Raw genomic sequence first — 24,179 nt, forward strand, 5'->3', positions numbered from 1 at the left:
TGGTCCCGGGGGCGGAGACTCTTTTTTTTTTTTTTTTTTTTTTTTTAATTGTGTTGCACGCGGCGGCCAGGCGGAGGTTTGTTCTGCGCATCTAGGCGGCGGCAGCCGAGGTCGGGCCGGGCGGCGCAACCGGCGCAACCCGCTGCCACCGAGGTGGTGATGGGCAAGGAGGAGGAGATTGCGCGGATCGCCCGAAGGCTGGAGAAGATGGTGACCAGGAAGAGCGCGGTGAGGGGCGCGGGCCGCCAGGATCCTGGGGCCCCCGCTCCGCCTGGACCCGCTGAACCCACCCGCACTCAGACCAGTCGAGACCCCTGCCTCAGGCCCGCCCTCTACCTTGTCCTGAGACTGCCACTTCGCACTGGACGCCAAGCTGACTTGAGAACTGCCCACTGCCCCATCGCCCAGCGGTGGTCGCGGGCGTTCTTTTTTTTTTTTTTTTTTTTTTTTTTTTTTTTTTTAATTTTTTTCGAGACAGGGTTTCTCTGTGTAGCTTTGCGCCTTTCCTGGAACTCACTTTGGAGACCAGGCTGGCCTCGAACTCACAGAGATCCGCCTGGCTCTGCCTCCCAAGTGCTGGGATTAAAGGTGTGCGCCACCACCACCCGGCTTTTTTTTTTTTTTTTTTTTTTTTTTTTTTTTTTTTGGGGAGGAAAGGGTTTATTTGACTTACACTTCAGCATTGCTGTTTGTCACTGAAGGAAGTCAGGACAGGAACTCAAGCAGGGCAGGATCCTGGAGGCAGCAGCTGATGCAGAGGCCATGCAGGGTCGCGGGCGTTCTTAGCCCAGCCGTTGTCTCCCATGTCTGCCCCCACCCTCCAGAACCAGGTTTCTCTAATAACCCCCCACCCCGCTTAGTCAGGCCTCAGGCAGCAGCAAGTCGGTGTGGGTAGACAGTAGAGATTCCGAAATGAACCTGTGTCCTTGAGACCCTAGTAGACTGACTCTGTCCCTAGCCTTGCCCCAAGGCACTATGGGCTTGGCAGTCTAGCCTGCCTTCCGACCCTGGTCACTCGGGAGCATCCTTAGGGGATGATGGCACCTGCATCTTGTCTTCCGTGGGTGGGAAGGGACCAGGAGGTGGCCTTAAGGCTAAGTATGACCCGCCCATCCGCGGCACCAATCCCAGGGCAGCCCAGATGGTGGCTGAGTTATGAGTCTGTACAGTCTCCCCAGGACTGTGCTTGAAGTGGAGGGCTGCAGGACAGCTTTTGGAGATGAGCAGGATTGCCCTGGGTTCCTGTTGGTCAGGGGTGGAGGGATGGGGTCTAAGCCAGGAAGAGGGTTAGGTTCCCCTTCTCATCTGAAACAGCCCCACTGCGCAATCACCTAGGCTGCAGAAGCCTGCTGGTGCTTCTTTCCTCTAAGGGTATTAAATCCAAATGACAAACTTGGAACTTGGAGATGGGGTGGGACTCTATAGGGGCTTGGGAACTGGTAGAGACACAGACAGGACTGTACAGTAGGAAACTGTACACTGTACAGTAGGAGAAGGGAAACGGCAGAGGTTCCAGGATGTTGCAGCAACCTGAGAGGCTCCTTGGAGCAGCTGGTGGTTTGTTTGGACCTTCAGGGTGGGAGTACAGAGCTGTTGGGGGATGAGTGCCTCCAGCTCTAAGGATCAGGTCTTCTCAGGAAGTCACCTCAGGGCTGATTGGTATACAGTCCCAAGAGCAGGATCTGCTTTAGGGCCATGAAACAGGGCTGCAGTCTGAGCAGATAATTAACCCAGAATGGAGGTCAGCCCCAGACCCTCCCACTGCCTCTAGTATGGAAGGTTTGAATGGCTGGGTGGGTTCTCTCTGCCTCTTTGTGGCATGCAAAAACACACGAGCTAATAGTAGCAACGTGGAGGACAGCAAGGACAACAGTGTTGGGTGTTGTAAGAGTCTGTCTCACTGTAGGAAGAGGTGCTTGAATAAAGCTTTGAATTGCTAGGGAGAAGAGCGGTCTTAAGCAGAGTGAGGTTTTTAAGATAGGAAGAGGAGGAACCTGCCTTCGAGGTGCAGCCTTTCTGTAGATACCGAAGAATAGAGCTTGGGCAGAGGAAGAAAATCAGGATTGTGTGTTAAAAAAATCCAGGAGAAGTGCTACACTGATGGATGGGCACTTTGAGGAGAGGCTGCTCTACCATCACAGCATAGATGGACTAAGGCTAAGGAACTTGAGTTATATCTCTGAGTGTTCTTCCATGTTGAGCAGGAACTGGGGCATTTTTTTCTGTAGTAGTTTGCTCAGTGACCTGGTGTGGTTACCATGAGGTCTGGAGGTCACCACAGATACAGGGTGAAAAACCACCTGATCTTTGAGGAGAGCATTGTTAAGCTGTTTGCTTCTATTCCTGCCCTAGTGCAGGGGCAGTAAAAAGCCCCTGTTGTGATGTAGGACCATGTGTGCTCTGGTCTTCTCAAGGTAGAGGAGTGGCTTCCTTTCTGACATGTAAATTGTCCTCTAAATGATCAGGAAGATGTGTATTTGTCCATTAAGGTCCTTTATGAAGGTACTTTTTCCTTCCAGGAGGGAGCCATGGATTTGCTGCGGGAGCTGAAGGCCATGCCTGTTACATTACACCTGCTCCAGGTAAGCTCTTCTGGTCCTGGTCTAAAATGGTTCTAGAGACAGCAATCTAGCAGGGCTCCTTATATTATTCCTACAAGGTTTAGCTGGCATAAACAACTGCTCTAAGGAGAGGGTTTCTGATTCTCTCTGGTGATCAGTGAGGTGGGAGGGGGGTGCTCTGGGTTCCAAATGAGATCATAGCCATTGGGAGAGGTGTCTTTCTGTCCCTGCCCATTTCCCAACCCTTTTCTTTGGGAGCCAAGAGTCCTTAGTGAGGATCTGCCTCTGGAGCAGGCCCCTACCACCTCTGACCCAGGACACTTGCCTTGCAGTCCACCCGTGTTGGGATGTCTGTCAATGCCCTACGGAAGCAGAGCTCGGACGAGGAGCTCATTGCACTGGCCAAGTCCCTCATCAAATCCTGGAAGAAGCTCTTGGGTGCGATCAGAATGTAAAGGGTTGCTCTTGTTGCTCAGCACAGCATAGAGTGCTGGCTCTGATGCTCTTACTCAGGCTATCTGGTTATGGGATACAAAAAAACAGGCCAGAGAGTACCCATCCCTGGGCTGGAAGTGGATGAGGATGATGGAAGATAGATGTCATCTGTTGTGGTAGGGAGGGGGATAGCCTGGGAGGCATGACCATTGAGACAAGGGTTATGCTGGGAAGGAGGTTTTCAAGCTTTGAGAGGTCAACAGAAAAGTAGGTCCAGGTCAGGATGCTCCAGCTGAAGAAGGAGGAGGTGGGGTCGCTACCTATGCAAAAGGTGAGCTAGGCAGACAGCAGCTGTTTGTGGGGACAGTGGACAAGTAGGCTGCAGAGATGCTCCTACTGATTAGGAAGGCAACCATTCCTGGGCTCTGTCTGAACCTCTGTGAGACAACCCAGGACCTGTCCCTCTTTACAGTCACATGGCCATCAAGAGGCTAGCAGTGTAAGTTTGTCCTGGTCCCTAGTTCAGGTTTTGGGCAAGGCCCTGCCCGTGTTTTCAGAAGGAGCCTTTTATGAGGCATATGCTTGCTTTCTGGCCATGTTCGACCTAAAGAGTCCCATAGCAGCTTGCTTGAGTGGGGCTTGAGGAGGGTGGGTCCCGAAGAGGCTGGTATGCTTTCTGGGGACTGGGAGGAAGGTCTGGTGGCCTCCTGGCACCTTGCTTGTCTAATGACTTTAAGCTGTAGGTATAATGGCCAGGTTGAGGCCAGGCTGGCACCTAGCTGCCTGCTCCTGACCAGTCTACACCATCTGTTTTCTGATAATGGCAGATGTTTCTGATGGCAAGACCAGGGATCAAGGGAGGGGCACACCTCTGCCCACATCGTCCTCAAAGGATGCCTCAGGGACTACGGATCTCAGGTAGCATATCTGAAGGCAGGTATATACATTTCTGCCTCTTGCCTCAGTTTCCTCAATGGGAAAAGAAGGCTGATGTCTATTTGCCTGGGCATTGCCCTGAGGGAGAGGCCCTCTCCAGGGCACCATTTATAAGTTATAAGCCTCGTGCTGAATACTGTCCCACTGCTCAGTTCCTTTCTTGCCCATCTAAGATGTCTGCCTGCGTCTGCCTGGCTGTCAGTGTCATCACTGAGACCTTCAGTAAGGAGGCACTACCCATCAGGAGCAGGCCTAGCCCTAGGCCCCCTTGCCTGCTTCCTTAGACCCTATGTTTTTGCTGCTCAGGATTGGTGAATGGGTCCCTCATGCAAATGCTATCCGGAGCTATAGGTGGGCACAGCTCATATCTCCACATTCAAGCGTTGTCACACCGCTGCCTTAAAGATGGTCAGGGCAGACCTGTTACCATGGAGACTAGGGGCACTGCTAGTTACAGGCTATGGATGAGAAGCTGCTTTGATCAGATGGTAGCAGTGGCTAGAGGCTGGGCCCAGGCCACAACAGCCTATGCTCTGGACTCCAGACTAGCAGTCCTGATATGATGTTATGTCCTGAGGTCATTAGCACGCTAGTACAGTTGATTTTGCTCCAGAAAGCCACCTGACTGCCGATTTCCAGAGGAAAGGGCCTGGTGGGTATAGCATGACTGTTGGGCAAGTCTTTTACTGGATCCAGACCTGAGATCCTTGCCCAATTTCATTTCTGTTGTGTGGGGTAACCTGTGACATTAAGACTTGACTTTGGGTGACCCCCCACCTCATCTTTACTCCAGGCAACCAGAAGTATCTGCTTCGTTCTGCCATTAGCAGAGAGGCATTCACAGCATGGCCCATGTCCTGGGCTTCTTGGGAAGCAGACACTCTGGAGCTAGCAAGAATATCTCAGTCCTTTTTGACCAGGGAGCATTGCTTAGACACTGATTGTTGAAGAAGGATCTGACATCCACTTAGGGAGTGATCTGTGCTTCACCGTGGACCTTCTAGCCAATGCCCTTCTCTGACAAGGAGGGCAGAGCACATAAGCATTCTAGGCTGAACTAAGGATGGATGTAGTCACTGGGCCTAGCTGAGTGTCTGTCAGGATAGACCAAATGGGCTTTGGACGTCAGCATAGTATCCACATTTGCTTTTCTGGGGACAACCTGTGGCTCAGGAAAGGTCAGGGAACCACCCAGAGAGGGTACTGGGTAGCCTACCAATGATGTCCAACAGCTACTGGAGAAGCAAAACTTAGCTTAACAGGCTCAGTCTGAGCCCAGCAGGCTTTGTCTCTCTAGCTGCAAGAAGCCAGACCCACCTAGAACTTCATCCACTCCGAGGATCACCACATTTCCCCCAGTGCCCATCACCTGTGATGCTGTACGAAACAAATGCCGTGAAATGCTGACTTTGGCCCTGAAAACGGACCGTGAGTATTACAACCTCTGGATTTTGACACTTGTCCAGATTCACAGAGTGGCCTGGGCCTTTGCCTGCTTTAGAGGTTGCTGCCAGAGAGATAGTGCCCAAAAAACTATCTTAGTTTTTTGAGACAGGGTTTCTCTGTGCAACAGCTCTGGCTGTCCTGGAACATGCTTTGTAGACTAGGCCTCAAACTCACAGAGATCCACCTGCCTCTGCCCTCCAAGTGCTGGGATAAAAGGCATGTGCCATCAATGCCACATAGCTCTTCTCTTTAGCCCACTGTGACCTAGGGAGGAGGCTGGGGTTTTTGGGGTCACCAGAACACCCGTATCTTAGGAACTGTCTCCCAGGAATGCAAGTGTCATATTTAGCTTCTAGGGCTCCATGCAAGCAGAGGCATGGCAGGTGGAAAAAGCCAGTGGGGGAAACTAATGAGGGCTCCCTCTTGCAGATGACCACATGGCTGTCAGTGTAGACTGTGAGCATCTGTCAGCTCAGATCGAGGAGTATATCCTTTGTACAGTGTATACAGGGTCAGAGGCTTCTGGTAGAGTCTGTAGGTCACTGAGTTGTGCTTCTCCAGTAGCTGTTAGACACCACTGGTAGGTTATCCAGTGCTCTCTTGGGGTGGTCCCCTGACCTTTCCTGGGCCATGGATAGATTGGTAAAGGGCTGTGACTACTTAATAGGTAGATCTGGGCTTCAAATAGGAATGGGTTTAGAGAAGGTACAACACTATAGGCCCTCAGTTCCCCCACAGGGCTTGAGTGGGTAGACTCATTCCCATAACTCCAAGGAGAGGATGGAGCTCAGAAACCTCAGATGGGTCCTTAAATACCCTTACGCATCTTCCTGGATGTGGGAAATACAGACATGAAGTACAAGAACCGTGTGCGGAGCCGAATCTCCAACCTGAAAGATGCCAAGAACCCTGGCCTGCGGCGGAATGTGCTATGTGGTGCCATTACACCCCAGCAGATAGCTGTGATGACATCAGAGGTGAGCCCCACTGCAAGGGCTGGGGCAGGATGTTCTTGCAGAGCTGCAGACTGAACACTTAGCCCCTTTATCAGGAGATGGCCAGTGATGAGCTGAAGGAGATCCGCAAGGCCATGACCAAGGAGGCCATCCGTGAACATCAGATGGCCCGTACAGGTGGCACACAGACCGACCTGTTCACCTGCAGCAAGTGCAGGAAGAAGAACTGCACCTACACGCAGGTTGGGGTCCACTCTATCTTCCTTGGCTGGGACCTCAGGGCACACCCATCCTCTTCTTGGATACCACCCATGTCCCTATTTTTGCTGGTCTGGGGTTCTGTGGCAGGGCTAGGTGGCTTGGCCCTGCCCAGCATGGAGAGACAGGAGTGCAGTATTCTGTTTGGCTGTGGGACCTTCAGACCTTGCTATGGAGGGGGAGGCTGAAGTATTCCGGGGAGACCATGTGTACTCCAAGAGATATTGGGTACTTGGGAAGAGGTGAGTGAAGTAAGATGGTCTCTCTGGTAGATGTTCCAGGGCTTGTGGAAGCTGCCATCACCTGTAATAGGGCATGCATGAGGGCAGGGTAGCTCAGTCCTCACTACTTATAAGGACCAGCCCTGTTAGATAAGGTTTTTCTCTTGGGTCTCCCAGATGGCCAGGGCCACTGGCATCTCTGCTGATCCTTTCACTACATATAGACCCTCCTGTTGGGAATTCTGTACTTATCTGACATTCTGGACTCTACTGAGCCCAGTTGTTCAGGCCCATAGGCCTTATTCTAAAAGGCTGAGGTCACTGGGAAATTTCAAATCAAGTCATCAGTAGAGATCAGGGGGTATGAAACCAGTACTGTCCAGATTAGGGCAGCAAAATCAGGAATTCAGCCACCCACCCTACAGGTGCAGACCCGCAGCTCCGATGAGCCCATGACCACTTATGTTGTCTGCAACGAGTGTGGGAACCGCTGGAAGGTAGGTGGGTGGGCCCAGAATGCTCACCTCCAGTCCTGTCTCAGCACATATCAGACCCGAAGTAGGAACCAGGGCCCATTATACCCAGCTAGTTTCCTGGGAGTCTCTGGGATGGAGCCCATGCCTGTCTTATTTCTGCCCTAGGGGGTCATGTGGGGCCTTGGTCAGACATTTCCCTGCCTTCCTGCAGTTCTGCTGAACCCTTGTACTGATGTGTTGTAGTCCTGGCCATGGCCAGCATTGCCCCTTCCTGCAATGTTCTTGGTGGACACAGCTTCTCTGGAGATCCTCAGAAGGTGGCATGCCCTGTCCCAGCCTGCCTGCCTGGTGTGCACCTTTCTGCCCTTTGTCCCTCATTATTAAATGTTTTCTTTTGCCTTCCTCTGGCCTTGCTCTTGGTGGGAGTTACATAGGGCTTCAGCTGGGTCCTGTCCTCCCATCACCCTAGACATCTCTCCTCCCTGGGCTCAGACAACACTTGAGCTAAGCTGTGGTGGGGTAATATAGGCAAGAACATGTCTGTTTTTTAGAGAGATTACTTGTACATGTGATTCTAAGACATTGGTGGTACTGCTTATATGTGTGCCATCATGCTGGGCAGGTGGCATATGGGACTTGTTAGAACAGGACTTTGCCCAGTGTTCACCCATCCTCACCAGACATGGCAGCCCAAGGACCTGGTGCCCTTTCAGGATGCTTTGCTCTGTCTTTCACTCTGCTCACCACATGGGAGAGGATGGTCTCTGGGCTGAGGTCAATTCTAGCTTCAGATTGCTCAAACTCCCAGCAACTTGGAGGATCAAAGTAGTGGGTGCTTTGCTTTATTGGACCCGTAAAACGAAGATGACATTGTGTCTAGCTACTTTAAGGAGGCCAAGCCATCAGCTTTGTCCCCACCAGGCTCTGGGAAGACATTTCACCAAGTATACAAGGGTTTGGGATCATCTCCAGTTGCATCTCAAGCCTAAGAGTTGAGGCCAGTTCTGAGAGCCATACCTTGGATGATCCTCTTTTCTAACCTCCTACTCTAATTGTGGGATAAACAGAAACTTGTTTTAAAAAGGTCAAGAATACGATATCATGTTTTTGGCATGTGGTAGAATACAGATGAATGTGAAAGCTTTCTTTTTTCTTTTGTACAATAAGGACATATTTCCAATTTAAAGTTCATTAACATATAAAATATAAATGGGCTCTTCATTTGAGCCTGACTCTGAGGTCCCACATCTTGTTCTGAGGAATAAACAGTTCTGCTACAAACCTGTTGGCGTAGAGGCTGTTCTCTATGAGAACATCTCCTGGGCACATGACTAGGGGGTCTGAGGCACCATCTAGGAGACCCCCAGTTGGAGCAGGCTAGGGCAGAGCAGAACACTGCAGTTGACACTGAGACTGAGTCTACTTCCAGCCAAATGGGGCAGGGTTAGCCCCTAGTCTGCCCATAGAGTAGAATATGTGTGTGGCAAGCACCTAGGCCTCAGAGGAGGACTGTGGGGCCCCCTGGAGTAGCAGAGAACGGTAGGTGGGGGAGGTGAGGAAGCGAGGATAGGAGTCCCGGTGCATGAGGGTGTAGATCTGCAGCTGTGCATCATCAAATGTGTGTGGCGATGGCTCCTGCATCTTCCTATTGATGCCTTCTCGCACACGGGAGTCCAGGCTCACCTGTGTGGCAGGTACCAAGGTCAGGGAGTGGGGCGGTGCCCTTCCCAGGCCACCCCCACTTATCCCTGCATCTGGCGCACCTCCTTGGGGGACAGGATGGACACGTAGTCCTCATAGATCAGTCGTGCCTTCTCATCCACCACATGTTGGTTGGCCTCTGCTTTCAATTCCTCACAGGCCAGCCAGAAGAGCATGTTCTCTTCACTGTATTCTGTGCGCAGGAATGCCCGGAACACACTGCGGCCCGTGGGGCTATGCATCAACTTGTCAAAGGACTGTGCCCAGCTTTGTACTTCCTCAGGGCTTGGTGGAGTGCTGCAGGCATTAGGGCCGGACCATGTCAGACCTGAGACATGCACACAAGTACACATACATTCATGCATACACAATGGTGGCTGTACTCACCAAACTTCACAGCTGGGGAGGGGTTGCAGCTTGCTTTCCCGAGAAGCCTGCCAAGCTCGCTGCCGTTCTTGGTTCCTAGAGGCAAAGGAAAGTGGCACTACCTTATGTACTTGGGTTCTTTACACATCACTGTGGCTACATGTATGCTTTGGCATGTGGATGCCTAGGACCAGTAAGTCTGTTGCAAGGAAGCTCCTAGTGTGAGCCTTCCTCACATCCTCTTGTTCCTCCACTGAGGCCTCTTTCCTAGTCAGCACTTAGACTCCTCTGATTCCTGGTATCCCTCCCTCTCTTTGGACTGCTGGGTAGAACCATACTCTTCAGCCTAGTTCCAGCTCATTCCTCAGGACACTGAAAAACCACACTTCAGGCTTAATATCAGCAATATGACTCATCAGCTAATGTAGGGTTAGAGCCCCTCTAATGTGTCTGTACCTAGATCGTGAACCCTGCTCCAAGGGAAACTTCTCCCTGTCAGTCTATGCTCAGCTGGCACAATGAATGTCTCACTGCCACGTGTGGAGACAATTCAGTTCCCACCAGGCCTGACTTCTCAGCAACAATACAGCTCAAGCTTCCAACAAGCCCTACCTATTCACATTTCATTCCTTGAATCTTGCCTGTATACAGGTCTTGATGGTTTCCTGTTCAATAGATCCCTCAGTCCATGTAAGGCCAGATTGCTGTTAAGGTAGAGAAAACTTCTGCCATCAAACACCCACAAACCTTAAATACCTTTCTGCCCAGGACAGGCTGTTCCCTTAGCCAAGTCTCTTCTCAAATGTGTCCCCTACTGCACAACATCAGGGGTCTGGGCAGCTCTCAGTGGTATAAACAGGTATATGGTGAGTGCATGGACACCATATGCATGGCACTTGCTTAGCTCTTGCATATAATATACTCCCAGCACATCAGGTTTAAGAGCCACACAAAGAGGCTGGAGAGATTACTCAGTGTTTAAGTTGCTGATCTTCCATAGGACCTTGGTTTGGTTCTCAGAACCTACATCACGTTGGCCCTCAACCATTTGTAACTCCAGTTCCAACACCTCCTGGCCTCTTCAGGTACTAGATATGCATGTGGCACACAGACATATTCAGGCAAAACACTCAAACACATAAAATTTAAGAGCCATATAAAGCCCCTTAGAGGATCTAGGCACTACTACCAGCCAATAAGGCCCAGTAGTCTCTGGACAGGGCAATGCTGTGGCAGGGGTACCTGCCTACAAGTAGTTTCTTGAAAGACTCTGGAGAGTCTAAGGAGGACTGGGTCTGAGCCCTAAAAGCCACCCCATTCCAGCCCTGTATGTTTCTATAACTCTCCTATGAGCTGCTCCCCAGGCCCACATACCTGTTTGGTGCCTCATTAACCATGTACCCCTGCCCAAATGCCATGGGGTCTTCCCAGTGCAAGCTGCACCCTCAAGGTCCACATACCAGGAACAGCTGCAGCAGCAGCACCAGCATAAGCAGCAGGGATTGCGACTGGGGGGTCCTGAGGGAGCTGCATCATGGCTGGACATCGAGGGGGGCCTGTCCGCCTCCTCTGGTCCTGTGTGCTGAGGAAGAGGGAGCTGCCTCAATCTCCCCTCCAGATTCACTGGACCCTGTGTCTCTGCCCACCTGCCCAACTGGCTGTGCCCCCAAGGTTATGCTATCTTGGGCCTCAATTAGAGGTGGGAAGTGCCTACCTGTTTCTCAGCCTCATGTGGGGTGGGCATGGGTGGGTGGAGGGGGTCGCCCAGGTTCTGTGGTGCCAGCTCTGGACCGTCACTGCAGCCTGGGAGCCTGGTGGATCTGAGAAGAGTTGGAGTTCTGACTGACCTGAGGCAACCTTGTAACCTCTGCACTAACCTCAGGGAGAGGTCCCTCAGAGGGAGCCTTCTACCCCAAGCCTGAGTGCTTACCCCATATAGAGGTGCCCGACTCAGTGATGGGGCTACTGCAGTTGGGCCTCCCACAAAGGGCTCTAAGACACCCCCATCTGCTCGGTCCCTGGGAAGCCGGAAGCCTGGGTTCCTCTTTCTTGGCTTCCGGCTCCTGGCCCCTCCCAAGGGGACTGGAGCTACAAGCTGGTATGGAGGGGGTCAGATATTCTGACCACTCCCTCCCTCTGGGGAAGTGGGTAGAGATGCTACCCAGATGACTGCAGAGGGTAGGTCTGAAGCATTGAGTACTTGAGTGGGACTCAGATCAAGACTTCTTGAAAGTAAGGAATGGGAGGCGGGTTATACATTGATGAGAGGTGTGTACTTAGGTAACAAGATTCTTTGGTTCTCAGCTGCCTCAGACACTCCCACTTCCACTCTGGTTTCCCTTTATCTCCCTAAGATGCAGAAACAGGGAGTGCTAGCTATGGAAGCTTGGTGTGGCAATGTGGGAGGATCAGCTGCTTAGCTGGAGCCTTGGGCTCTTCAATGGGTTTTCATATGTTTTATTACTCTTGATGTTTGGACCACACTTTCACAGGGGGTTCTAGGAACCTCTCAGGCCACTGAAAGCTGACTTCAAATTCCAGTGTCCCCAGGAGAAACAGAAGTAAAGCATCCAATCAGCACTTTGGCAGCAGTTTTCAATGCCCCCTTTCTCCCCAGCCTATGCTCATTTCTGTCCTGGCAGAGGCCATCCAGACTTTAAGACCTCTGCTCTGTCCACCTTCCTCTCATCAGCCTGGGGCTCACATTACTTTCTCCATGAAATTCACCCTCCTGTAGCCCCTCATCCAGCAGAGGCCCTCTAATCCTGTTCTGCCTGAGCTCTGTACACTGAGGGCAGCCTCACCACCGGACTCGGTGCAAACCAGGACACAGAAGTAGCTTGAGCTGTACTTCCCTGGAGTTGAGCTTCTAGAGAAAGGAAGGGGCATGGTAACTAGAGGTCTCTAGGCTCTCCAGAGTTGTCCTCCTTCATACCCTCACCCTGCAGACCATCCCTCAGATGCTCCATCTCCAATCAGCTGACTGGACAGGGAACAGCCTGGGGTGTGTGTGGATGCTGGGGTCCAGTGGGTGCAGAGACAGGTGCCTGCCCTTTTCCCCAGCTGCAGGCTCTGGTCCTGGCTCCTTGCAACCATCAAAGGTCAGTTGGGACCACCCATGTCGTCCAGGGTGCTCTTGACTATTGCCTCCCTTCTTTCTGGGGAAGGGGAGCCCAGAGTCTGAATTAGGGTTTTCCTGCCCCACATCCGGATATTGGAGGGCCCCTTCCCTCCCCAAGCCTCCCAGGCGGTAGCCTCCCAAGTCTATATTGAGACCAGATGCAGCTAATCTGGTCTCTGGGGACAGAAGCTCCCTGGGGAACGGCTACCGTGTTGCTCCATAGAAGAAAAAAAGAACCTCCGAGCCCGCCCAGTCCAAAAAAAGAAAGAAAAGAAAATGGGACAATTCCAGAAAAAAAGTCATAACCTTTGGGAGGGGGCTAACAGGGGTTCCATTCCCCCTTCTATCCCACACTGTCATTGTCCTACATGTACCTTCACGGCAGGCCAGACCTCTCACACCACGGCGAACCCTGCTGCCCAAGCCCACCTGTGGGACGGTAGGCCCCCACCCAGTTCCTGCTTTCTGCCGGTGGGGTCATCTGGAGGGCTGGTCTCTTCTTCGAGGTCCCTCTCACAGTATCTGACGCCCCCACCCCTTTCTTAGGGAATTCGCCATGGCGCCCCACTCACCAGCGACCTAAAGGCGGATGGGGGCGGGAGGGCCAGGTTTGGTCTGGGCCCCACCCTGGCTGCCGAAGGGGCGTGCTCTAAAGCAGCAGGGACTTAAGTCAGACGATGTACTCCTGGGTATTCGCGAGGTCGGAAGGCGTACAGAATCCCGCTCGGATGGGGCCGGGGGGCGCAACATTCACCCCTAAGGCTCTCTGGGCCCGAGTGGCAAGAGGACCCAACTCGAAGGGTGGGTAAGGTGGTGGATTTGGTGTCTTGTCTGGCCCCTCCCCACTAGGCTAGCGGGCGGGAGACACGGAAACCTGGGTTCTTCCGGCCCCCACCTTTAGCAATTACTTCTCAAAGCTCTGCACTGAAGAAAAAGGGGAACCTTGTTGCGGCTTTCCCTCCCCCACGCGCAGGGAGTGGGCTCCCGTCCCACCGCGACCGAGGTCCACGTGGACCGGTCACTGAAGTCCGGGAACAGAGCCGGCATCTACATCGCCGGTGCCCGTCCGCGGTCCAGCACCGCACTCACCGCCGAGTCCCCGAGTCACACCGCCCGCGCGCTCCGAAGTCCTGCTGGTCGCCGGGGAGGGGGCGCAGGCGCAGTGCGCAGGCGCCTCCGCGGTACTTCCCCAAAGAGAGGGGCCGGGACTTCCTCGAGCCCCAGCGCCTGCTCGCCCGCAGTGCCCCGCCCCACGCCCGCTCCCGCGCCCCACCCGCGCTGGCGTGTCGTCCCGTGGTAGCGTGGCATGGTGACCCTGAGGGGTGACTCGTACAGACACAGTGGAATGAGCCGGCGCTCCGTCTGGTTAGCTAGGTTTTCCCCGGCCTTTCCTTTAGGTGGTAGTACGCTGAGGGGCACCAGAGCTGAGCCCTGTGTGCTCCTTGGCTTGTCTGGATAAGAAGAGGCCTTTGGGAAGGACTGGCCTGTGGTACTGCCCCGTCTGGCTGACCCCTTCGCATTTCTGAGTCTGGTCTGTAATGCGAGGTTAAAAGTCTGTTACTCTGCTGTGAAACTTTCTCAGAGAAAGGGAGGTTCAGGAACTGCAGCTTGGTGGGCACTGTGAATACAGGTTCTTATACCAAATTACCCTGAAAGTTTCTAGGGCCTGGTTGAGTCCCTGTTGACCTCTCCAACTGCTCCAAGATAGCCTTTTCCACAAATGGCCTTGCTCTTTGGCCAACTCGTCAGATTCCTTATGTTTGGGTGTAGATTTGAATTAGCTCATTATTCCACATCCCAGTGTCCAGGGACCCCAACCCTACTTTAGATTTGGTCTGTAGGGTGTATGTGGTTGCTTGGGCAGCGTGGCTCCTGATCTTCTTAGCACTGGAACACAGCCTGACCAGTTCAGGTGTTGAGGTCTTGCTAACAAAAATGCTTTTCAATTGCACAGGTTGTATAAGCTTACCACCCAAGTCAGAGATGCAAAGCAAACACTTCACATGAGCTCTTCATGCAGTGGGGCAGAGGCAGACAGACTAACCTGGAGCTGAATGCAGTGGACTAGATGGGGAGACAGACAGAAAAGGGATGGGGTGAGATGTGAGGAGGGCAGGATGCTGCCATGATGCTCAGAGAGCCTGGATGAAGAGAGAACAGTAGTTGAGAGCCTGAGACTACCAGGCTTCCTGTAATGCCATGTGGGGCTTGATGAATTGACCACAGAACCCTTTGGCTGCCAAAATGATGGATTCCAAAGCAAGATAGCGGCTAAGAAGCCCATCTGAACAGTAGTAATTGCTTTAGATAATAGTCCTGAGAGATGGACACTGTTCAGAACAGGGAGCCCAGTAGAAATGGGTCAATACCAGGTAAAGACCACAAAACAAAGCTGGTTCTGCAGTATTTGATATGGGCAACTATCTGTGGGTAGAAGTCAGTAGGCTTTCCTTCAGTTCATTTTACATGCCTACTCACTTGTTCTCTACCACCTTACATCTGCCCTCCACTCAATTAGCATCTTTCCTTAAGCACGCACACACACACACACACACACACACACACACACACACACACACACACACAAATGCCTCTAAGTCCAGGAAGAAGACCAGGAGCACTGAGCAAGTGATGCCAGTGGGGATGGAACTTTAACCCAAAATACTCTTTTCCAGAGCAGGAACCCCCAGCTACACACAAGCCCCACTTAATTGTGCATGTGCCACAGGCTTTGTATCCCTGTAGGATTTTCTTCAGACAAAGGGATCCTATGCCACCTTCCTTAGCCCTCTCTGTAAACCCAATCCCTCACTGATGTGGAGATCAAGTGGCACGCTTAAGCTGGTCTGATACTTGGTGTAGAGCTCTTGTGCCATCGTTTGCTGGCCTTCTCAGGATGTTGGTCTTTGTTCTCAGTCCTCTGCTCTGAAGTACTTATATGAATTACTCACTGTGTGGGACACTGCAGCAATCTTAGGTATCTCTGTAACCACCATGAAGAAATGCAAGGTCAGAAAAATGATGAAATAATGGTATGACTTTACTATATAGATGAAGTTTTTCTAGGCACTTAACAAATCTCCAAGAAACAAATCCTGGGGTCTAGACAACAAGGAACTTGTGCAGAGGAACCCAGCATTGACTATCATCTGGTATAATTGACTGTCATTAGAGGACTACGCCTGGGTATGTATGACCATCATTCCTGGATGAAGAGACTGTCTCCTTTTCCCTATCCATACCCATGTCCAAACTTGTAGCAGGGTCCTGTACTGTTGTTCCTTTTGGGGAAGGGGGCCAAGTATGTGCAGAGTCAATGACACAGACTCTGGGAGAATGTCAAAAGAAGCAGCTCAGTTTATTCAGGAAGAGGCAAGTATTGTATACCTTCCACTCCACCCTGGGGGAAGGTCTGATGAATATGCATCTGCTGGTGACATGGCTGCCTATCATTGGTACAGGTCATCTCCAGATCATGTCTCAGCTGCTGTTGCTAAGGCCCTTAGGCAGACTCAGGTTGGCTCTCAGAAAGTATCTTCTTTTTACTGGTTTGGGCTGGCTGACCCTCAAGCCTGTTAGGGATGAGTCATCCCACATATCCATCCCTTTTTATTATTTTATAGGACATGCTCAGTGGGAGCTAGGGTACATTGCCCTAACCTTGTTGACCCCACCTCAGGAGAGCTCAGCATAATGGATTGTGCCTGCCTTTGGTTTGCTTACCAAACAAGCTTGTACCTGTCATTGACTACCAGCCCTCGAAGAGCATCAATCCTGGAGAGATGTCTGGGTGGTGGGCTTTAGGCAGTAGCCTTCTGTATCTCAGTGAGCCATGCATGCCTTATCTCTCGGAGGACTTTGATCTAGGTGTCTGAGAGCCAATAAAACCTGTAGGGTCGCCTTTGTGGCTGCCTTCTGTTGGTGAACCTATTGCAGAAGATATTTGAACAAGAGAAGGATTAGTCAAAAATTCAGTCTTAAGTACATGGATGGGACCCTAGTCATATTTATTGTGGTAATCAAAGTCTTTCTGGTGATGCATTAGCGACCTTGTAGGGGGTGAGGCAATTGCTTGATATCTAGGGTCGCATGCCAGTGATGACATGACCTTTACTAATGCCACAGTAGTGGGGCAAATCATACATTACCCCTCTGAAACTTCTTCTTTGAGCAATGTCTCTTGGTCTGTTGGTGGATGCACATCTCTTGAGGATATCCATATTGGCATGGTGGTATTCTGGGAAAAATGCAAGCATACCTTCACCCCCAGGTTAATAGGTGAGCAGGTAGTGCCATTGAAGAGTGATGGGATCCCTCCATCGCACCAAGGGCAATGGTGTCTCCTGAGGCAAGTAAATAGGTGTATTGTCTAATTTGGTCTTGTGTGACAGGGTTAACCTATGGTTCTTGGTCCATGAGCATCTCGAGAAACATCGATGTTATATTGTATATTAAAATGAGCCTGAGCCTTGGCGTGATCATCATAGGCAGCTCACCAGTTAAGGAAGACCAAAGGCTCCAACACAGCCTTATCAAATTGTACCAGTCATAGTAAGTCTGTAAATGCATTGCTCATTTCTGTAGGACTTGCTCAAAATATGGTGAGTCAGGACCTGACTCATTAGCAGCCTTAGGGACCAAAGACAGGTCTGCAAGAGGGGTAGGTATCCATGGCTGGTTGGAAGCATTGGGGTCCACATTAACTGAAAACACCATGGTGGGCATATGCGGCACCATAGGTGGAATAGGCTGGGAGGTATGCAGAGCAGCTGTCTTGGCAGGCAGACATCCAGGAAAATCACTCTGTGGATACTGCAATGGGGGGTAGCCACTTGAGACATGAGGGGAGCAGAGATAGGGGCTGCCAGTATAGGCTTGGGCACTGCTGCAATCATTTCCTCTCTCTTTCCATCCCTTTCCTTTACTTTACGCCTATTTCCATCCATCTCCTTGTCAGCAGAGGCAGAGGAAATATCAGTCATGGATGGAATGAAGGTGATAGATAAGTTGGTGTTACATTGCTCCTGGCAGTGCTTATTGTGGGCCTTAATGACCTCTTCAGTAGAGGAGGACTTTAGGCCAGTGATCATAGCCAACAAAATGGGCATAAAAACCAATTGGAGGGTTACTCCTGAGACCACTTCCTTTTTTCTGGCCAGGAACAGAACTCTTATCCAAAGATCAGGTTTCCACATGTTCTCTGAAGAGATCCATGGAGCAAGCTCCACAGCCTTCATCCAAAACTTTACTAGTTCTGATGTTGTAGCCCAGAGCCCCTGGCTGGTTAGGAGGAACTTGAGGGCTCCAGTAGGGGCCTCTTTATGGTGAGGGAGGAAATTTCCCACAGTGTTAGAAAGTGTGATAAACAACAGTGACTGTGGCTCTGTTTCCTGAGGGTCCAGCCCTTATATGGAAACACCAGGCAAGCCTGAACAAAAGCATGTGCCACCCTACCATGCAGACAGACTCACAAACAAGACAAAAGAAGAAAGTGGAAGTCCCAGCATTTACCTGCTGAAGGGACCGAAAGCACGCAATGTACAGGGGCCTACTCACCGAAATACACTGCTCAAGGTGGTACTCAACCAGTGCTGCACATGAGTAAAGGGAGACAAACAGTCCCTGTTGCCAAGCATCAGATGACCCGGGTTTCGGCACCAGATGTGGCAGGGTCCTGTGCTGCTGTTCCCTTTGGGGAAGGGGGGCAAGTAGGCGCAGAGTCAATGACACAGACTCTGGGAGAATGTTAAAAAAAAGCCGCTCAGTTTATTCAGGAAGAGGCAAGTATTATATACCCTCCACCCCATCCTTGGGGAAGGTCTGATGAATATGCATCTGCTGGTGTGACATGGCTGCCTATCATTGGTACAGGTCATCTCCAGATCATGCCTCAGCTGCTGTTGCTAAGGCCCTTAGGCAGACTCAGGTTGGCTCTCAGAAAGTATCTTTTTTTACTGGTTTGGGCTGGCTGGCCCTTAAGCTTGTTAGGGATAAGTCATCCCACACAAACCTACCATTTCCCTGCTCTGCCATCCTTCCCATTGCCTGAAACCCCCTCCCCACCTCCTGAGAGCTGCTGATGATTTGTGATTGTTGCCATTTGGGTTTGGATCAAGGCCCAGGGCACCAACAGGCCAGAAAGTGAGAAGGGTCATGGTCAGGGTAGAGAAAACCAGCTAAGGAAACAAAGCCCTGGGAACTGGCCATCAGTCAGTAAGATCCTTCTGGACCACAGTTTCGATCTCTTCTCCCTCCTTTCTGTTCTCTGTTCCATGCAGAACCAGTGGGAGCTCCCATGCAGGGCCAGGGAGCTGTCTACCTCCCTATAGCTTCCACCTCTGCAGCCTGCTGGGTAGGGAGGCTGGGAAGGAGGACAAGGCCAAGGGACCAAGGGGCCAAAAGACCACAGGTTCTGCAAAGAGCCCATGCTGTGGAGGAGAGGAAGATGAGCTGCCCAGAAACAAGGGGCTTTTCAGAGTCTAGTGGTCAGAACGGGATGGGTGGCTTCCTTCTTGTGCTCGTGTTTAGTGGATGAGTGGGCACAGGAGGCTGTTTCTGATGAAAGGGAGGCTGTGGGTGAGTCTTATCCCACCATCCAGGGACCTTGGAGAGGAGGACCCCATCTATAACCTGTTGGTCCTCTGGGCATGACTGGACTCTCCAAAGGCCAGCTTTGGCTTTGCAGTCATTCCCTCTCCTAGGATGCCACCCCAGTCCTCAGATGGAATGACCCTAACTTTGGAGACATCCTTGATTTCTGGGAGTGTACAGGCAGGCTCATCCCTATCCTTTTCCACAGTAGTACCCCCCCCCCCCACTCACCTCTTTGGCCCTGAACAGCACCCATTGCCTGATGGGAGCTGATGGTTGGGACATAGGAGTGTCCCGTGCTGTTACTTTAACATCCACCCACCGACATCTTACTTTGGAGAGCCCATCTCTTGTACCCTGAAGTCTGTGACTGTGGCTGTGGGAGAGGCAGCATCCATGCTTGCCCTTCCCATTGGGAACCCAGGAGCAAAAGAGGGAAAAGACCCGAACACCCTCTGAAGAGAACTTTATGTGAGAGGGTGGGGAGCCGCTCTAATCCAGGGTCTCTGTAGGCCAAGGTCGAGGTCATCGTGGGAAGATGCTGCCATCTACAGCCTCTTCCAGGATTGTCTCAACACGCCTCCGCTGGGGAGAAAGGGGTTAGGGTCAGTGTGTGATGAGGCACGGGGCCCTCCTACCCACTCCCACCCGTCTTCGGTTTTGCCCGCACCTCTTGACGGCCCAGGGGATCGGGGATCTTCGTGGGCTTCAGTTGGGGTGGTAGGAACAGTTCTAGCCGGATGGCGGCGCGTGCAGAGCCCTGCTTCTGGATCAGGAGAGCGATTTCCTCTGCCTGGGAACTGAGTTTACTGAGCAACCCTGGCAAGCTGTCCAGAGGCAACCCTCTGTCTGCCTCCTCCCACCAGCAGGGTGGGCCCTCTTTCTCGGGGGCACTCCCAGTAGGCCCTTTGCTTACCCGCATTCGGGTGTAGCGCAACCTCAGCGCCCGGACTCGGCCGCGGGCTTCTGCGGCCTTGAGAACGCCCAGAAGCCTATTCTGACGCTCAGCTGGTGGTTCAAATGCCTGCGTCCAGATGCGTGGGTCGGGCATGCAGTAGGGTATCTCCACTGACTCGCGTGGAAAGATGGAGGCGGCCGCGCCTGCGTCGTCGAGCAGGTCTCCAAAGAGCAGGTGGCGGTGGCGTTGTTTGGGGAGCATGGCCGCCAGCCTCTCCTGAGTCAAAGCCCAGCCTGGCTTCGGAGGCTCTGTAGTCCACGGGCCCTTCATGCCTTTCTTGCCCGCTCCAGCTCCTGGTTCACTCTTTTTGGCCCGCTCCCGTGCACCCTTTACTCCCGGGGATGGCATACTCTAGTCTGTGGAAGAAAGGGGACATCCAGCTACTTAAGGGGAACGCTATGGCTCTAGCTGTGTTTCTGTGAAACTTCTTGTAGCCACTTAACTCAGATCCCTAACTGGTAGCTGACCCTGTGCATATCTGCAGTAGGGTATGACTTTCTAATCCTCTCCAGTTTTAGGAGTATACTCAATTTAGGGGTATAACACCAGATGGACTGTCCTGCATGCCGCTGGTGCTCCACAGCCCACATCACTATGGTCATGGGTCATTTGGCGTCCCCTGACTCTGGAGCTCCATAGATTGGTCTGGTCCTGTGCTTCGATCCCTAGTCTTTGGTTGGGGTAAGGTTAAGGACATGACCCCTTTATAAAGTGCAGAGGACCCCACCCTGTTAGTGTGTCTACATGTATCTGCGTGTGTATGTGAATGTGTGGTATTGCAGGTATATGTGTGTTTGGATCTGTGTAAGGATGCACATATGTACACTTTGGAAGCTCAGCCTCTGTTCTGGCCTATCTCCAGGGTAGAGATGTGGGGAGCAGAACCCAGGGAAGCGGACAAAGGAATAATGGCTCAGAGTGAGAAAGGAAGCCAACCCTAGCAACCATTCCCAACCTAGCCGCAGCTCCTGACTTCCTGTGGGTGAGAGGTAGAGACATGGTTGAGTGCCCTCCTCTAAATTTGTCTAACCCCTTGCCCACCTACCAGCTCAGCATCCAGGCCTCCCCACCCAAAATCCTCACACCCTCATACTTTCTGCCTTTTCTGTGGGAAAACACACTTCAGTTTTGAATCTCTGGGCTTGTTGATTATGTTGCTTAGCAACCTGGAGCCCCACCCTCCCAATCTGCAGTATAGTGCACTACAACACAAGTATTAAGGTACAGGGATTAGGGCCATGTGTGTCTTGTGTCCTGTCCTAGGTCCTCTCCCATGGACCCTTTGAGTGTAGCTGAAAGTTTTTCTCCTGTCCGCTGGCCTCGAGGTCCTGCAGCCGCTTATAAAATAATCATTCAGAGGCTTAATATTATTTACAAACTGTATGGCCTATGGAAGGCCTCTTGCTAGCTAGCTCTTATATCTTAAATTAACCAATTTCTATTAATCTGTATGTTTTGCCATGTATCTCGTGGCTTTACCAGTCTGCTGGCATGTTACTTCTCCTTTGGTAGCAGCTGGCGTCTCCCCAGACTCCACCGTTCCCTTTCCTGTCTCTCTCCTTGGATTTCCTGCCTGCCTCTAAGATGCCATAGGCCAAAGCAGTTTATTTATTAACCAATGGGAACAACATATATTCACAGTACTTGTTTGAAAACTGCTTGTTGTATACAATTTTACTATATTAAAGTTAAAACCTTCCTTTTTGATTAGATAGAAAAGGGAAAGTGCTGGGGGATGTCTTTCTGTATGCTGTGAATATATGTTGTTTTGTACCTTGTACAAAAGCCCATTTAAAATGGATTAAAGACCTTAATCTAAAACTGGAAACTTTCAGAAGAAAACATAGGTAATACCCTTCAAGATATTGGGGTAGGCAAGAACTTTTTAAATAGAACACCAACAGCATAAGAACTGACCTTAAGTATCAACAGATGGGACTACATGAAACTAATCAGGTGGTGGTGTTACACTTTTGTAATCCTAGCATTTGGGAAGCAGAGGCAAGTGGATCTCTGAGTTTGAGGTCAGCCTGGTCTACAAAACAAGTTTTAGGACAGCCAGAGCTATTACACAGAGAAAACCCTGGATTGAACAACGCCCCCCCCCCCCCCCCCGCAAAGTTTCTGTACAGAAGAGGAAAAACAAATAAAACAAATCAAAACAGCAGAGCAAACAGCCCACAGAGTGGAAGAAAATCAAGTGGTTGATATCCAGAATTTATAAACAATTACAGCTGGGCTGTGGTGGCTCATGTCTTTAATCCCTCCAGAGTCAGGCTGGTCTCTGAGTTCAAGGCCAGTCTGGTCTACAGAGAGAGTTCTAGGACAGCCAGGGCTACACAAAACCCTGTCAAAAATCAAAAACAAAAACAAACAAACAAACAAAGGTCAGAAATTAAACACTAAAGAAACAAAACTATCAATCAACAAATGGGCAAATGAACTGAATAGACAGTTTTTTTTAAAGAAACACAAATGTTTAATAACTACTTAGAAAGTGTTTAATATTCTTAGTAATTATTGAAATGCAAATTAAAGCTGCTTTGAGATACCACTTCACCCCAGTCAGAATGGCTATCTGACAACAAATATCGAGGGGATGTGGAGAGAAAGGGACTCTTATTCAGTGTTGGTGAGAGGCAAGTTAATGCAGACATTGTGGAAATCAGTTTGGAGATTTCTTAAAAAACTGAAATTAGAACTGCTGTATGACTTGGCTATTTCCCCTCTGGGCAGAAAATTCCATCCCTACCATAGAGATATTGGCACTTCCATGTTTATTGCTGCTTTATTGACTATGTTAAAGAATTGGGTGGTGGTGGTGGCACACGTCTTTAATCCCAGCACATGGGAGGCAGAGGCAGGCAGATCTCAGTGAGATGGAGGCCAGCCTTGTCTACAAAGTGAGTTCCAGGACAGCCAGGACCATTACACGGGGAAATCCTGTCACAAACAAACAAACAAACAAACAAAGAATTGGAATCAAACTAATTGTGTATCAACAGATGAACGGATATTGAAAAATTGATGTACATATATAAAATGAAATACTCTTCATCTTAAAGAAATGTAATTCCCACATATGCAGACAAAAACAGCTGTACACAAAATATTCCCACAGAATTTGTGGGAAAAATCGATGGACTTGAATGTAAAATTAAGTGAGGTCCCCCAATCTCAGAAAGAAAAGCCTCATGTAATTCAAGCCTCATGTAACAGCCCTAGCTGTCCTGGAACTCACTCTGTAGACCAGCCTGGCCTTGAACTCACAGAGATCTGCCTGCCTCTGCCTCCTGAGTGCTGAAATTAAAGGTGTGCACCACCACACCTGGTGTGATTCATTTCTTAATTCTATAATTTACTCATATTAATCACTTTGTTCATATGATAATTCCACATAAATTAAGTCCATAATCTGTTAATGAGTGTGATATTGCCAGTGCCTGTGCTTAAGTCTCACTTTCATTTCTACATGGAGAGGTGATGGCTTTTGGAGTTTGGAACCTGAGTACCTCTGGTGGACCATCTTTCATTTGTAGGTAGTCCATCCTGGCTGACAGGTGGGTCCATGTTACTTGCATATGGGGCTTTTATGGCTGAAATGTGAGTCTCAGCTAAGTTTCTGGACTTTCTTCAGGAAGTTATTAACTGTTCCCACTGCTTTTGGAAGCTTGTCCTGGCCTCTTGGTTGAAAGTCCACTTATGACTCAAGCTTGCCTCCTCATCCCCACAGCTGAGTGGAATGAAGATCCCTGTAGATGGATTTTTCTTTGGGCCAACAGCTCACAAATGACATGGAGATTTATTATGAAAGCTTGGCCTTAGATTATGCTTGTTCCTAACTAGTTCTCATAACTTAAGTTAACTCACATTTTTATATCTATGTTCTTTTACATGACTTGGTAACCTTTACTCTGTACTGACTATCTTGCTTCTTCTGAGCTTGGCTGATGACTCTGCCTTTCTTCTTCCCAGAGCTCTCTCTGTCCAGAAGTCCCTGCTCTATCTCCTGCCTAGCTATTGGTTGTTTAGCTTTTTATTAAACCAATCACAATGACATATCTTTACACAGTGTAATCAAATATCTTGCAACATTTCCCTCTTATGTTTAAATAAAAAGGAAAGGGTTCTAATTCTAACATAGTAAAACTAT

At 50.5% G+C, this 24,179-nt stretch overlaps 3 protein-coding genes across 9 annotated transcripts; 1 reads left to right on the top strand and 2 right to left on the bottom strand.

Annotated features, from left to right (window-relative positions):
- The first annotated feature begins 39 nt into the window (after positions 1-39).
- On the top strand, positions 40-7,691 carry Tcea2 (transcription elongation factor A2). 4 transcript variants are annotated; one of them, XM_059262174.1, is made up of 10 exons: positions 40-228; positions 2,520-2,582; positions 2,894-2,999; positions 3,824-3,914; positions 5,215-5,360; positions 5,808-5,864; positions 6,201-6,355; positions 6,430-6,576; positions 7,239-7,310; positions 7,501-7,691. In XM_059262174.1, the coding sequence occupies exons 1-10, from the start codon at positions 160-162 to the stop codon at positions 7,507-7,509; spliced, it is 915 nt and encodes a 304-aa protein (XP_059118157.1). In that variant the 5' UTR covers positions 40-159; the 3' UTR covers positions 7,510-7,691. The 4 variants fall into 4 exon arrangements, with proteins under 4 accessions (XP_059118157.1, XP_059118158.1, XP_059118160.1 ...); XM_059262175.1 differs by having other exon boundaries at positions 5,230-5,360; XM_059262176.1 differs by lacking the exon at positions 40-228 and adding an exon at positions 780-830.
- Positions 7,692-8,115: 424 nt separating this feature from the next.
- Positions 8,116-13,653, bottom strand: Rgs19 (regulator of G protein signaling 19). Its single transcript, XM_059262178.1, has 6 exons — positions 13,567-13,653; positions 11,071-11,176; positions 10,817-10,938; positions 9,378-9,452; positions 9,053-9,287; positions 8,116-8,972 (listed from the first exon to the last, which is right to left on the bottom strand). Exons 2-6 carry the CDS (start codon positions 11,098-11,100, stop codon positions 8,781-8,783), a joined length of 654 nt encoding a protein of 217 aa, XP_059118161.1. The 5' UTR covers positions 11,101-11,176; positions 13,567-13,653; the 3' UTR covers positions 8,116-8,780.
- Positions 13,654-15,180: 1,527 nt separating this feature from the next.
- Lkaaear1 (LKAAEAR motif containing 1) lies at positions 15,181-21,184 on the bottom strand. Of its 4 annotated transcripts, none has more exons than XR_009378669.1 (6): positions 20,851-20,968; positions 19,985-20,382; positions 19,739-19,861; positions 16,626-16,714; positions 16,216-16,404; positions 15,181-15,460 (listed from the first exon to the last, which is right to left on the bottom strand). XR_009378669.1 is itself a non-coding variant. In XM_059259839.1 (4 exons), the coding sequence occupies exons 2-4, from the start codon at positions 20,372-20,374 to the stop codon at positions 19,594-19,596; spliced, it is 573 nt and encodes a 190-aa protein (XP_059115822.1). In that variant the 5' UTR covers positions 20,375-20,382; positions 21,072-21,177; the 3' UTR covers positions 19,520-19,593. The 4 variants fall into 4 exon arrangements, 1 of the variants encoding a protein (XP_059115822.1); XR_009378668.1 differs by lacking the exon at positions 20,851-20,968 and adding an exon at positions 21,120-21,184 and having other exon boundaries at positions 15,182-15,460; XR_009378667.1 differs by lacking the exon at positions 20,851-20,968 and adding an exon at positions 21,072-21,177 and having other exon boundaries at positions 15,185-15,460.
- Positions 21,185-24,179: the final 2,995 nt, after the last annotated feature.

Source organism: Peromyscus eremicus, chromosome 4 (assembly GCF_949786415.1).
Source record: "Peromyscus eremicus chromosome 4, PerEre_H2_v1, whole genome shotgun sequence".
Classification (NCBI taxonomy): domain Eukaryota; kingdom Metazoa; phylum Chordata; class Mammalia; order Rodentia; family Cricetidae; genus Peromyscus; species Peromyscus eremicus.

What these genes read in the sequence shown, in the direction of transcription:
- Tcea2 (XM_059262174.1), top strand. Translation starts at nt 160, where the DNA reads ATGGGCAAGGAGGAGGAGATTGCGCGGATCGCCCGAAGGCTGGAGAAG. An exon ending in ATCCTGGAAGAAGCTCTTGG is followed by an intron (nt 3,000 to 3,823) that starts GTGCGATCAGAA and finishes TGATAATGGCAG; the next exon opens with ATGTTTCTGATGGCAAGACC. An exon ending in GTCAGCTCAGATCGAGGAGT is followed by an intron (nt 5,865 to 6,200) that starts ATATCCTTTGTA and finishes AAATACCCTTAC; the next exon opens with GCATCTTCCTGGATGTGGGA.
- Rgs19 (XM_059262178.1), bottom strand. Translation starts at nt 11,100, where the DNA reads ATGCCCACCCCACATGAGGCTGAGAAACAG. An exon ending in TGCTGCTGCAGCTGTTCCTG is followed by an intron (nt 9,453 to 10,816) that starts GTATGTGGACCT and finishes CTTTGCCTCTAG; the next exon opens with GAACCAAGAACGGCAGCGAG. An exon ending in CTCCCCAGCTGTGAAGTTTG is followed by an intron (nt 9,288 to 9,377) that starts GTGAGTACAGCC and finishes TAATGCCTGCAG; the next exon opens with CACTCCACCAAGCCCTGAGG.
- Lkaaear1 (XM_059259839.1), bottom strand. Translation starts at nt 20,374, where the DNA reads ATGCCATCCCCGGGAGTAAAGGGTGCACGGGAGCGGGCCAAAAAGAGT. An exon ending in TGCGCTACACCCGAATGCGG is followed by an intron (nt 19,862 to 19,984) that starts GTAAGCAAAGGG and finishes CTCAGTTCCCAG; the next exon opens with GCAGAGGAAATCGCTCTCCT. An exon ending in ATCCCCTGGGCCGTCAAGAG is followed by an intron (nt 19,654 to 19,738) that starts GTGCGGGCAAAA and finishes CTTTCTCCCCAG; the next exon opens with CGGAGGCGTGTTGAGACAAT.